Here is a 14,145-nt window from a genome sequence, read left to right as displayed (position 1 = left end):
AAGAATCTGATTTTCAGAGTTACCACATTATAAAATTCAAAATGTCTACTGTTCAACAACTACAAAAAAATTACACAGCATACGAAGAAACAGAAAATATGGCCCGTTCACAGGAAAAGAAGTTGACAGAAACCATCCCTAAGGAAGCAGACATTGGATTTACTAGACAAAGACTTTAAATCAACTGTTTTAAAAATACACCCAAAGAGCTAAAGAAAAGCATGGATAAAGAACTAAAGAAAACCAAGAGAATGGTGTACAAACAAATAGAGAATATCAGTAAAGAGATAGAAATTATAAAATGGAACCAAATAGAAAATCTGGAGCTGAAAAATACAATACCTGAAATGAAAAACTGACTAGAGAGGTTCAACAGTATCTCTGAGCAAGCAGAAGAGTCAGTGAATGAAAGTCAATTGAAATGATCCAGGATGAAGGACAGGAAGGAAGAAAAAAATGAAGAAAAATGAACAGAGCCTGAGACGTGTGGGGCACATCAAGTATACAAACATATGCATTATGGAAGTCCCAGGAGGAGAAGGGGGACAGAAAGCATGTTTGAAGAAACAACATCCAAAAATGTCCCAAATTTGGTGAAAGACATGAATCTACACATCCAAGAAGCTCAAAGAATTCCAAGTAAGATAAACTTGAAAAGGTCCAAACTGAGACACATTCTAACAAAAAACAAGTCAGACTGTGTCACTGGTCTGCTCAAAATTCTGCAGTGGCCCCTCATCTCAGAGCAAAATTCAAAGTCCTTACAATATCCTGTGAGGTCCTTCATAATCCCACCACCCCTACCACATCACCTCTCTTGACTCCATCTTCTAGCACTCTCTCTCACTCTCTCTCCAGCCACACTGGCCCCCTTGCTGTTCTTCAAAGCCATTAGTAATTCAATCTCAATTACTAATGAAGTTGTGTTGAAGTCTCCAACTATAAAAGTGAGTTTGTCTATTTCTCCTTGCAGTTCAATTGTTTTTTGTCTCACATATTTTGACACTCTTGTTAGATGTATGTACTTCAAGGATTGTTATGTCTTCTTGGAAAATTAACCCCTTTATCATTATATAATGCTCCTCTTTATGCCTGATAATTTTCCTTGTTCTGCTTTGTTTGAAATTAATATAGCTACTCCAGCTTTCTTTTGATTAGTGTTGGCATGGTTACCTTTCTCCATTCCTTTATTTTTAATCTACTGTATCTTTATGTTTAAAGTAAGTTTCTTGTAAACAACATAGAGTTTGGTGGTGTTTTTTATCCACTCTGTCAGTTACTATCTTTTCATTGGTGTATTTATTCCATTCATATTTAAATGGTTATTGATATAGTTGGATTAATATCTACCATATTTGTAGCTCTTTTCTATTTATTGTACTTGTTCTCTGTTTTTTGTTTTTTGGTTTTTTTTTTTAATCTGTCCCCTATTTTTCTACCTTCTCTGGCTTTAATGGAACATTTTATATGGTTCCATTTTCTCTTCTCTCTTAGCATACCAATTATACTTCTTTTAAAAATGTTTTTAGTGGTTGCCCTAGAGCTTGTGATATATATTTTAAGTGATCTAAGTCCATTTTCAAATAACACTATCCTTCTTCATAGCTAGTACAGGTACGTCATCACAGAGTATTCCCTATTCCTCCCTCCTGTCTCTTATAACTGCTGTAATTCATTTCATTTATCCATAATCACCCAGTATTGTTGCTATTATTATGTAAACCATTTTCTATTAGATCAATTAAGAATAATAAAAATAAAATATTTATTTTGCCTTCACTTATTCTTCCTCTAATGGTCTTCCTTTCTATTTATAGAACTAAGTTTTTGATATCTATCATTTTCCTTCTCTCTGAAGAACTTCTTTTAACGTTTTTTCCCAAGACGGGTCTACTGGCAGCAAATTCCCTTAATTTTTGTTTGTCTGAAAAAGTCTTTATGTATGTTCAATTTTGAAGGATAATTTCACTAGATACAAAATTCTATATTGTTATGCACCTAGAGAATATCATACTAAGTGAAGTAAGTCAGACAGAGAAAGACAAATATTATATGATATCACTTATATGTGGAATCTAAAAAATAGTGCGAATGAATCTATTTACAAAACAGAAACAGACTCACAGACATAGAAAACAAACTTATGGTTACCAAAGGGGAAAGGGAGGGGGAAGGGATAAATTAGGAGTATGGAATTAGCAGATACAAACTGCTATACATAAAATAGGTAAGCAACAAGGATTTACTGTATAGCACAGGGAACTATATTCGATATCTTGTAATAACCTATAGTGGAAAATAATCTGGAAATATATATATATCTGAATCACTTTGCTCTACACCTGAAACTAACATGATATTTTAAATCAATGCTACTTACTTAAAGAAAAAAATTCTATGTTGTTATTGTTTTTTCTTTCCACACTTGAAAAAAGATTTCACCCCACTCTGATTTTGCTCGCACGGTTTCTGAGAAGTGTGGTGTAACTCTTATATTTGTACCCTCCCTCCCCAGCTTCATTCAAGATTTTCTCCCCACTGTCCCCTCCCCCGCAGTTTGAATAGACTCCAATCTCTGGCTCTCTGACCACAAGAGCGTCCCCTCTGTGATCTCCTTGCTGCCTCCCTCTGACCTCGTGGGGACCCCAGGCTGGACTCTCCTCCACTTTCCGCCAATCACTCTACCCTCCACTTCTTTCCTTGCCCAACTTAAGAGTCCCCTGGAAACCACTTGAGCAACCCTCGCTAATGTCCGCTCCTCCCTTGCCTGCTAAGCAACCTCTACCTGGTCAACTCAACAATCTGCCCACAGCTGGTGCTGAGCCCAGCTGGAGAGCAGCCCACCACCTGGGACCCCCACCATGCCTCCTGGGGTCACTGCAACCCCATGACCTCTCACAAGCAAGAGGGCTCTGGGGCCCCTGGATAGTCTTCCATTTCCCCTGGTCAGTCCTCTTCCCGGTCCCCATGGCAGCATCTTCACTTGGGACTTACTTACCTTTCTCCACTGTCCTTAAACCTCTGGGACCATCCACCATCTCCCCTCTCCTTAGCTACTAACTTCACACCTACTTTGCATACACACCTATACAGGAACCCCCAAATGTCTTGAACAACTCTGTTTCCTCTGAAATGTTTCAAGCATCCAGAAAAGTACAAGAGAACGGAGTAGCTAACACCCATGTGTGCAGTACCCAACTCTATTAAATTACCTTCTGACTCCAAACCTGCCAGTGTGCCTGCATGACCCACAGAGGTTAAAAGCCAGACTGCCTGGGCTCAAATTGTGAATCCAGCATTTACTTAGCTTCTCTGTGCCTCAGTTTTCCCCTCTGTCAAAAGGTAGAAATGAGAGTGTCCACCTCATAGGGTGGTGGGCGGAGTGAACAAACTCATATGCGTAGAATGTTCAGTGAAAGCTAGCTCTTATCCGGTCATCTTTCCTCTTGACTCAACTGAAGAGAGAACTTGCTGTAAGGCTAACCCCTTGGGTGGGCTTCCAGATCCTTTCCCAAGTCCTCTCTGCTGGCTGCTGTAATTGACTTCTAAACAGACTTCCTCCCATTTAAAGCACACAGACACCCCTCCCCATGTGCCAAATGCCCTCCAGCAACCACCCTCTCCACTCCTCTCCCTTTCAGAGTCAAACTTCACTTGTTCTCTGCACACCCTCCCTCCCACTTACCCTTCAGCCAGCCATAAACTTCCCTTCCCCTGAACCCACTCTTCCTTGATATCACCAAATGCCTCCAAATGTCATCCCGTGGGCACATCTCAGTCCCCATCTGGCCGTTCACAGCAGGATTTGACTTTGCTGACCACTCCGTCCTCCTTGAAACACTCTCCCAGCCCCCCACAAACTCAGGGCCACCTCCCTCTGCATTGCCTCACACTCTCTGGTCACTCTCTCACAGGTGCTGCCCTGAGACCCTCGACCCTCTGTTCTCTCCCCACCCCCCTGTCCTGGACCATCACACCCATGCCATCGAACTTCACTTACCACAAGTTGTCCCAAGCCCCCAATTTACATCTTCAATCCCAGCTTCCTTACTGATTGTTCAGATCCATGTAGCCAACAGCCTGCTGGACAGCTCCTCCTAGATGTCTCAGAAACACTCAGACTCAGCATGATCAAAATGGAGCTGATGGCACAATCACTTTGGAGAACTACTTGGCAGAATCTGCTAAAGGAGAATGCACACCCACGCCATGGCTCACAATCCCACTCCTCGTGTCCAACAACAGTGTATACATATGTGCACCAAAGCACATGTACAAGAACGCTCACAGGAGCACTGTTCATGAGGACTCCAAACTGGAAACTACCCAAATGCCCATCAACAGTAGAACAGATAAATAAATGTTGGCACATTCATATGCTAGAATACCCGCCTGCAGTACTGAAAATGAATGATTTATCCAACAATATGAATAAATCTCACAAACATTATGTTGAGCAAAAGAAGCCAGACATGAAGGAGTACACACTGTACACTTCCAATTATATGCAAAACTGACCTGTGGTGCTAGGAGTTAAAACCTTGGGGAGCAGTAGCTGAAGGGAACAGGAGGGGGCATCTGAGCGCCAGTGATGTTTCTCAACCTGGTACTCACCCTGGGCGCTAGTTACATAGCCATGTTTGGTTTGTGCAAATGACTGATTGTGGTTTGTGCACTTTTCTGCATAAATTTTATACGCCAATGAGAAGTTGAAAAAAACAGGACACATCCTCTTCCCCATCAAGCACCCCCTCTCCCTGGTGTTCTTTCTCTCAGAGAATGGTCCCAACTTTCCACGCAGTTGCCCAAGTCAGAAGTTGAATGTTATTCCCTGCTGTTCCCCGCTCGTTGTCATTTGCAGCCAAGTACTATCACTCTACCTTCTAACCATGTCTCAAATTCACCCACTTCTCTTCACCTCCACTGCCTCTTCCTTAACCCAGACCCAGCTCCCCCCTCTCCCGTGCTTCTGCAGCAGCCTCCCAGCCTCCAGTCTTGTCCTTCTGAGTCAACCCCACACAGCTGCCAGAGGGACCCTTCTGGAATGAAAATCCAATCTCCCCTGGTTAAAAAATTTCAGTGATTTCCTAAAGCCTCCAGATAAAGCCCACCCTCCTGCTCTGGAGTCCCAGGGGCTCTGTGTTCTGGGGCTCTGACTCCACTCCAGCCCCAGAGCTATGCCCCAGGAAGTCTCACTAGCCTTTGCACAGGCTTTTTCCTTGGCCGGGAACCCTCTCCATCCCCTCATCCCTGCTTTTCCTGGCCAAGGCCCACACATCCTTCAAGCCTCAGCTCAGATATCCTCCCACCTCCACAAAGTGTTTGGACCCCCTTGGGCTGTCACAGCAGCGTGTGCTACCTCCATCCCAGCACATACCACACTCACTGTAGTGAAACTGGCTGCATGTGTATCCACTTCCCCCACTAAACCTTGGGCTCCGTGGAGGAGGCCATTGTGTGTGCCTTGTTCACTACTCCATCCCCAGAACCTAGTATGGTAGAAGCTCAGGAAGGATTTGTTGGATGGATGAAGGACCCCAGAAAGAAGAAAAACATCCAGGCTGCAAAGTGCTGAAGGCCTGGGGTGGATCTCCAAGGGAGTTGGTGAAAAGGTAGGGGGAATTCCCCCCTTAAGAGACAAGAGTTCTAGAATTAAAAATCTTAGAACATCAGAGCTTGAAGGGACCTCAGAAGCCATCTAATAATCCACTTTTTGATTTATTAATGAGAAACCTAAAGGAAGGAGCCACTGGCTGGACAAGGATGGGTGGGAGGAGGGAGAGGCGGCAGCTGCAGAGTAAGGCAAGGTGATGATGAAAGTGAATATTTAGTGTTGATAGGGCTCCTACAATAAGTAAAGATAACATTCCTTCTGGGTATGACGGTGGGGTCCCACAGGTGGCCCGCTTCCCAGGTCTCCCCAGTAGAGCTGGACTCGCCTCCTCACAGTGACCACTAGATGGCGCCAACTCACCAGGCAATGAAGAGAGCAAGGGCTGGCCGGCTCACCCTCTGCTTCTGTCCTCCTTCCTAAGTTCCTCCCCTCAGACCTGGCACTCTGTGAGCCCAGTTGCTGTGGCCGTGCCCAGGTGGCATAATACTTAGGCTTCAGGGAACAGCTTGCTTCAACAAGGTACCTGTTCTCATGCCAGAGAGAGGGTGGGCAATGGACTCTGACCTGGGCATTGGCCAGCACTGCCCCTTCTCCCTCCCACCAGCCTCCCAGAGGCACCTGACTGACTGCCCTCCATCACCCCTCCACCAGGGGCGGGACTCCGGCCAGACTGACACCTGCTCATCTTGTTGGCTCAGGCGAGGTGCAGTGGGTGGCACTGGTCCCACTGTATCCTCTGGCTACCTCGCCACCCTGAGCTGGCAGGTGCCAGCCCAGTGGCTGGTGGCTCCAGTCCTGCTGGCCTGACAGGCCCCTTTGGGGCCATATGGCCCCATCTGGGAAGCTGCTCCTGCTCCTACCCTAGAGTGGGACAGCTTGACGCCGGTGCCTGCTCCATGCCGCCCCTTCTCCTAACCCCGCAAGCATACCCAGCCAAGATGATTCAGCCCCTCTCCAGTATTAGGGAGTCTCAGTTATTCATTCAACAAACATCTACTGAGCACTGAGGTTGTGTGTGCCAGGACCTGCCCTAGGTAACTGGAAGGTAGTAGTGAACTGGACAGATGCAGTCCCTGGTGTCCTGGAGCACAGAAGGCAATGGGGCACCAGATACTAACCTCACATTACCAAACAATTGTTTAATTGCTCTCTTAAGTCCCTAATGCTGCAGTTTTAATCCATTTCTAGAACTCTTGGACTTTCAGAGCAGAATGCAGCATAGAAATTATCCTAACATAACCCACCATCACCACCACCCTTTCATGATTCCAGGATTCCGGACTCCCAGCCCAGTGCTCCTTCACTTTACTCGGGAGCGGCAGTGAGGAGGGAAGGGAGTGAGGCCTTTGTGAGAACCGAGTGAGGAATATCGACTCTCTGCTTTCTCTGAATTATCTGGCCCTTCTCTGTCTCAGTTGATGGATGGATGAATGAATGAGCCCCCGAGAAGGGGCTTATCCGACGCTTTGGAGAGCTGGGGGCTCCAAAGCAGGCCCTGCCCACCTCCCCCCGCTCTCATCCTGGGAGGGGGAGCCGGCCTGCCCAGTGCCCTTCCTGCCCCCAGCGCCGCGGGCTCTCTAGGCGCCCTCTTGGCAACAGAACAGAGGGCATCCAGAGCGGGTGGTAACTCGCCCCGCCACGGGCTCGGAGCGGCGGGCGATAGGCGCTGGGGGGACGCGGAGATAGACAGATAGCGCTCCCCTAGCCCGCCCCGCCCCCGCCCCCACCTTTCCCACGCCTCGGCCTCCCCGGAACCACCTGGACCTGGCGGGCACTCCTGCCCCTCGGCCCGCGGACTGTGGCCCTCTGTCTCAGCCAACGGCAGCTCTCAAAGCCCTTAGAACCCTGGCAGCCCGCCCTGGCGGTCTGACTTTGGCAAGGGGCACAGAGCACCCTGCACGCTTCTCTACCGGACACAGTCTATGAAGGAGACCCTTCCTCGGGGCTGGGCGAGACGTGGGGAGGCCGCAGAGGCCAGGACTGACCAGAAGGTGGCGCGCTGGCACTGCGTGTCCCTGGGACGCGTTAGCCGGCCAGGCAGGGAAAGGGGACAGGAGAAGAATTGACAGGGAGCCCTGCGTGAACGTTCTATGCGGCTAGGAAATGATATTTGGAGGAGCTCCCCCTCCTCCCACCAAGAAAGGCGGAGAACAGAATTGAGAATGGAATGGATAAATGGGCTAAAGCGTTGGGAACAATTTGGATGCCCTAGAGGCCTGGCCTTGTGGGCCAGACAGAACTAGGAGGTGGGGGTCCCCAGGGAGCAGAGCCTCTTCTTCAGAGCTTTCTTGGGGGGAGGGGGTTCAGTGGAGCATCATGGTTCCCAACTACCGGAGATCGGGAAGGTGCTGAGAGTTTTATGTACATAGGTTCACAACTACACATTCACACAGAGACACCCCATCCCATGGTCCTCCACTCACACTGCTTACAGCCCCCCCATATACACTGGTACACTTTCTCACACTCACACTCCTGCACTCACATACATTCTCTGCATGTAAATGAACTCTGTATCTACTGCGGAACACTTGAAATCCTCACGTCACACACCTCAAGTACACCCGTCCCCTACACCTGATCTCTAAAAATGCCCACACTCCCCCAGTGCTGTCCCAAATACACAGAATCTGCCCCCAAACTTACCGAAGCACACAGATATCCAGGCTGTGTCCCACCCATCCTCATGGGGACCCCAGGTTCCCTGATCCCTCCAGCAAGCCTAGGCCATCTCTGAACGTTTTGGAGATAACTTTAACATCGCCACACACAGGCTGTGCACCTCCACCCTCTCCATAAGCCCCTCATCCACACACCTGCTTACCAGGCCCTCTCCAATAGGACCCTCCCTGGACCCAGTGATGACTTTCATAGGCCCAAGGCACTTTTGCCTGATGGGCCCCTTCCTCCATTAAGAATTTTTTTTTTAAATTACACTTTATGACTGCATTGCTGTAAAGACAATAAATATATTAATATACATTCAACCATTTTCTTCAACCTAAAATGTTCTCCTTTCTTCTGATTTTAAAAGAAATTAGAACATTAGCATGAGCCCTGGGTCCTTCTACTTTGGGCATGTTTGTCTGCCTGTCATTTCCACACACACACACCCCTTGGACCACCTCCCTCCACAAACACCCAATAGGCAAATTCCCCTCCTTCTCTGTCGCACCTGAGCCCACCTTCCACCCACAGCCAGAAAGACAGACAGACTGAAGGATCCTGGGGACTCTACAGATAGACACCCTCCTCCCACTCTTTCCTTCAGAGACACTGGGGGTTTATCTGGGCTGAGGGAGGGATCCACAGGAGGAGGAACAGAGGGGTCTGTGTGAATGTGTGTGTGTGTATGTGTTGGGTAACAACAAAGAATGAGAGAGAGAGAGAGAGGGAGAGAGAGGAACGAAAGAGCTCAAGAGCATGTTTTGCCTGGAAGGCAAGACTTGCAGCCAATCAGAGCGCTGGGGCCTCCCTCTGCGACTCCACTATTGAGTCTATAACCCACTGGCCGGGCGGAGCTGGCAGCATTTGACTGTGGCTTGGGACGCGACGAGAGGCGCGCCGCGACCGCCGGAAGACCGGCGATGGTCTAAGCGCCCCTCGGCCGACCCTCCCCAGAGACGCTGCCGGGCCCTCCCCTCGCCCTCCGGACACGCACCCCCGCCTCGTCTACTCCGCCTCCCCCGCGCTCCTGCCCGTTCCGGCGCTCCGGCCGAGGCCAGCCCGGGGGGTGGCGCGGCGCCCGCCAGGATGAGTGGCTCCTTCGATCGCAAGCTCAGCAGCATCCTCACCGATATCTCCAGCTCGCTCAGCTGCCATGCGGGTTCCAAGGACTCGCCCACCCTGCCGGAGTCTTCCGTCACTGACCTGGGCTACTACAGCGCTCCCCAGCACGACTACTACTCGGGCCAGCCCTATGGCCAGACCGTGAACCCCTACACCTACCACCACCAGTTCAACCTCAACGGGCTTGCAGGCACGGGCGCGTATTCGCCCAAGTCCGAGTATACCTACGGAACCTCCTACCGGCAATACGGAGCCTACCGGGAACAACCACTGCCCGCGCAGGACCCAGGTGAGGACCACGGGGTCGCGGGAGAGTGGGAGACACGCGGAGGTTCCCGAGCGAGCGAGAGAAAGGCGAGGAATTGGAGCCGAAATCTAGGGACGCGCCCCGGGTAAGAAATGTACTGTCCGAAGTTAGAGAAGGTGGGCTAGATGACCCCCAGAGGGGACAGACGACCTTCCAGTCCCGAGACTGCGCGCCTTCGGGGCGTGGTGCGTGCGGGGCGCCGTGGTCCTGGGTGAGGATCCGGGTGAGCGAGGCGAGGACGCAGGGGCTGTGGATGTCAGAGAACCTCCTGCTCCAGGTGCTTTCCGGGCACTTCAGCAGGCGGTCCTCCATCGGGCTGTAGAGGGCTGGCGGGTAGGCAGCGGGCGCTGGAAGCTCTGCGACCCCTCTTTGGATCTGGCCTGGGGGGGGGGAGGGAGAAAAGTGAGGAGGACACGGAGAGAGACCCCTCAGAATTACCGGAACAGGGAAGGAAGCAGCAGCGGAGAGTGGAGAAACTGAAAAAGAGAAAAGTGGAGTCAGCGTAAAAGTGGAGAGACAAAGTGAGAGAAAGGACACAAGAAAGGAACAGAGGAAAGGGTGAAGGAAGGAAGGAAGAAGGGAGTCTGATGTGTCTGCAACTTTTCTGAAAATCTAAAACTATTCTAAAATAAAAAGTTTAAAGAACAATAAAGGAAGGGAGGACGGAAGGGAAAGAGGGAGAGAAGCGACCGACGGCGTGGTGCGGGTGACAGGGCGGCGGGCAGACGGTGGCGGGAGCTGCGGAGAGAGAGGCGGCGGCCGTGCGCGTCCGGTGGTAGCTTGGCGCCGGGACCGCGCTCTGGGGGCGCGGAGCTGGGAGCGGGGGAGCGCCGCGTCGCGGGCGGCCGCCGGCCCGGCACTGTGGCCGCAGCTCCCACCCGGGGCGCCGTCGGCGGAGCGAGCAACCGGGAAGTCCCGGGGTGAGTAGGTGGGCCGGAGGGTGGCGTGTCCCGCGGGGCCCATGAGGGCCCCGGGGTCGCAGGCCGAGGCTGAGCCGCCCACTGCCCCGTGCGTTGCCTGCAGTGTCCGTGAAGGAGGAACCGGAAGCCGAGGTGCGCATGGTGAACGGGAAGCCCAAGAAGGTCCGAAAGCCGCGCACGATTTACTCCAGCTACCAGCTGGCCGCCCTGCAGCGCCGCTTCCAGAAGGCCCAGTACCTGGCGCTGCCCGAGCGCGCCGAGCTGGCCGCGCAGCTGGGCCTCACGCAGACGCAGGTCAGTGGTGGGCGGTCGAGAGCCGCGAGGACTCGGTGGGGCTCCGCGGGACCCTGGGACTCCCCAGGCGCTGCTGAGCCTAGATGGCCTCTTAAGTTCCCCGCAGGGCCTTGAAACCCTTGCCTGTGGGTGGAGGGGCCCCCAGATCTCAACCTCTGTTGGAAGTTTGTGCATTAGCACGTGTACAGGCGTGCATATTTGTGAACCTGTGCGACTGAGTCTCTCACAAGGAGAGGTGTCCTCCCTGTACCCCAGAATCGCCAGCTCCCACAGGCCCCCAACAGTGTGGGTCACTCACAGGGTTGGTCACTGATAGGAGTCTACACCGTGTCTCCCCCCAGGCCAGGCATGTGTGTGTAAGAGGCGTACATATACGTGTATTCATGTATATTTGCACACAGGCTAATGGATCTGTGTACATGTGGGAAAGCACACTTAAGGAGTGAGACCTTTCAAGGGTCACTGTGCTTATAGATGGCAAGGCAGATGTACTTGACTGGGCACAGGGGTGAATGCATGTACAAAAATGTGTGCTTGTATCAAAAGACTGCATTCCTGCTCAGCACCCAAATGCTCCACCCCTTTGTGTGTGCCGGGAGCCAAGAACAGAGATTCCCCACAAAGGGGGACAGGAACTCAGAGGTGGGACTCCCCCCACCCCCAGCCTGTCCCTAAAGCCCCCAGCAGCCTGTCACTGCTCAGGGGAGGAGTGGCGGACGCCTGGCTCCCTACAGGTGTTGACAGGCGGGCCTGGGTTGCGGCTGCGTGGGGCCTGGTCCGCCGGGAATCTGGGTCACCCGGTGAGGAGCTGATTCATTGTTTGTACCAGTCATGGGGTGGAGAGCAGCAGGGGGAGGGGGAGAAACCCCAAGGGAAATTTGGGGAATCATGGCTCACCTGCTCCTGAGTCCCCAGGTCACCCCCATTAGCCAGCCCTGGAGGGCTCCTGAGTGTGTGAACGTGGGTGCTCATGTTTGCAGGGTGTTTATCTGGCTGTATCTGTGCATGTGTGTATCTTTATAGCCTGGTGTCTCGTGTGTGAAGCTGTGAGTGCGTACATTGCCGCGCATGGAGATGCTTATGTGGGTGTGCATTTGTCTCTGTGTATCTGTGCACCTCTGCTTATGGGTTTCCAATGTGAACAAAATACCACAAACCGCCCATCTCCCGCCTGGGCTGCCTTTTATTCAGTGCTTACTATGTCAGTAGTATGGCTGGCTGTTCTGAGTTCTTTACTTGTCTTAACTTATTTGAGCATCATAATAACCCTATGAGGTAGGTAATAGTGCTGCCATCATCCCCATTTTGTAGATGAGGAAAGCAAGAACCAGAGAGGTTAAGTAACTTGCCCAAGGTCACACGCTTAGTAAGTGGCAGAGCAAAATTTGGGCCTAGGCAGTCAGAAGTTCCTGGCCGAAGTTCTGTCCCCGACAGAATAAAGATGCTGGCCTGGGGGTTCGGGTGCCTGGGTTTTGCCTGGGTCTTGTGTGACGGTGGGTGCTGGCCTTGCCCTCTCTAGGCTGGGTTCCCTGATGGGTTTTCACTCAGCGTTCTGTGAGGCTAACTAGCTCCCCCTTTCTTCTCTGGGGCAGGTGAAAATCTGGTTCCAGAACCGCCGCTCCAAATTCAAGAAGCTGTACAAGAACGGGGAGGCGCCCCTGGAGCACAGCCCCAATAACAGTGATTCCATGGCCTGCAACTCACCACCGTCACCCGCCCTCTGGGACACCTCTTCCCACTCTACTGCAGCCCCTGCCCGCAGCCAGCTGCCTCCGCCGCTCCCGTACAGTGCTTCCCCCAGCTACCTGGACGACCCCACCAACTCCTGGTACCATGCACAGAACCTGAGTGGACCCCACTTACAGCAGCAGCCGCCTCAACCAGCCACCCTGCACCATGCCTCCCCCGGGCCCCCGCCCAACCCTGGGGCTGTGTACTGAGCACCCACCTGGCCTGAACCTCTCACGAAGGAACCCCAGGACCAAGCAGAAGGCGCTTCCGTCCTAGCCGACACTCAGGAATCATCGAGGAGCACAGGGGAAAGGACACCCCTTGTCCCCCTTCCCTTGCCCCTTCCTCCAGGGACCCAAGAGCTTCCAGATGAAATTTGCATGGACCAAGGATGCCCCCTGAATTTCTCTTCCCCTGCCTAGACACTGGGGTGCCCCTCCAGATGTTTGGGAACTTCACTCCAGCTGGGACAGCTGTTTCCCTTCTGCTCCAAGAGCCTGGATTGGCTTTAAATGGCTCATCACCTTCCAGATTCTAAAACTTAGTACTGAGTCCCTAGACTGGATTCCTTGGGCACTGGGGACACCGTGGAGCGTCTTCAGGTCAGGCCTGGGCTGGGGCACCAGGCACCGTGGATTCTGGGACCTGCCAGGCCTAAGCTCCTGCCACGGGGACCTGGGCTGCCCCTTAACTGAGCATTCCCTCTGCCAAAAAGACATTGAACCTTGAGACTGGGACTCAGGGTGGGGACCTCAACGAGCCCTGCCCTGAACTTTTAGCCCTCATTTAGGGTTTGAGGGTTAAACCACAGAAAAGCCCCCAAGTAAGAGAAGCTTTTAATATTTGTGGCTTTAGAGAGAACTCAAGGAGCACCTCCCCTCCCCCACTTTGGTCGGAGAGGAGGGGTGGATCCCAGGCATCCTTCCCGAGGACCCATTTCTTCTTCCATGTACAGGACTTTGGTTTCAAAAGCTGTTGAAACATAGGAAGACAAAGGGCATTGTTAACAGATAGGACCAATCTCCCCTGCGTGGGTGCCTCTGCTGGCCCTCACCCCACCTATTCCTCTCCTCCAGTGAGTTGGCAGTTTTGGCGCCAAACCCCAAATCTCCAAGGCAAGACAAACCCCAAAACACCCCCTTTCCGGTGGCCTTGGAAACAGATAATTCCCGCCAAGACGGCGGAGAATGTCGGGTGACGTGCATGGGGCACAAGGGAAGGGTTATAACTCGGTGCCTTTAGGGGTGAGGGGGTGGCTGTCTGAAGGGTCAGTGGCACTGCCCCTTCCTGGCCCAGATGCCCCCCAGAGCTAACTGTCCTCCACCCCTGATGTGGTCGAACATGGAAGAAAAGGAGAGGTAGAAGACTGTAGCTATATATATAGTATGTATTTTTTTTAAAGCAACAGAGAGAAGCAGCCTCCTCCCTACTGTGGTTTCCTATTTATGTGGCCCTTTCCTCCTGGATGTACCTGCCTGTGCGTCGTGAAC

The 14,145-nt window shown here is 51.9% G+C and overlaps 1 protein-coding gene across 1 annotated transcript; it reads left to right on the top strand.

Moving 5' to 3' along the window:
- Nucleotides 1–9,367: 9,367 nt before the first annotated feature.
- Nucleotides 9,368–12,864, top strand: DLX3 (distal-less homeobox 3). The gene is made up of 3 exons (XM_061176412.1): nucleotides 9,368–9,692; nucleotides 10,734–10,924; nucleotides 12,517–12,864. The coding sequence occupies exons 1-3, from the start codon at nucleotides 9,368–9,370 to the stop codon at nucleotides 12,862–12,864; spliced, it is 864 nt and encodes a 287-aa protein (XP_061032395.1).
- Nucleotides 12,865–14,145: the final 1,281 nt, after the last annotated feature.

Source organism: Eubalaena glacialis, chromosome 19 (genome assembly GCF_028564815.1).
Source record: "Eubalaena glacialis isolate mEubGla1 chromosome 19, mEubGla1.1.hap2.+ XY, whole genome shotgun sequence".
NCBI classification, from domain to species: Eukaryota; Metazoa; Chordata; class Mammalia; order Artiodactyla; family Balaenidae; genus Eubalaena; species Eubalaena glacialis.
This window is presented reverse-complemented; position numbering and strand designations above follow the sequence as displayed.

Bases quoted from the DNA above. Each gene is read 5' to 3' on its own strand.
- DLX3 (XM_061176412.1), top strand. From the start codon at position 9,368: ATGAGTGGCTCCTTCGATCGCAAGCTCAGCAGCATCCTCACCGATATC. The intron at 9,693-10,733 runs GTGAGGACCACG...CGTTGCCTGCAG, and splicing joins ACTGCCCGCGCAGGACCCAG to TGTCCGTGAAGGAGGAACCG. The intron at 10,925-12,516 runs GTCAGTGGTGGG...TCTCTGGGGCAG, and splicing joins TGGGCCTCACGCAGACGCAG to GTGAAAATCTGGTTCCAGAA.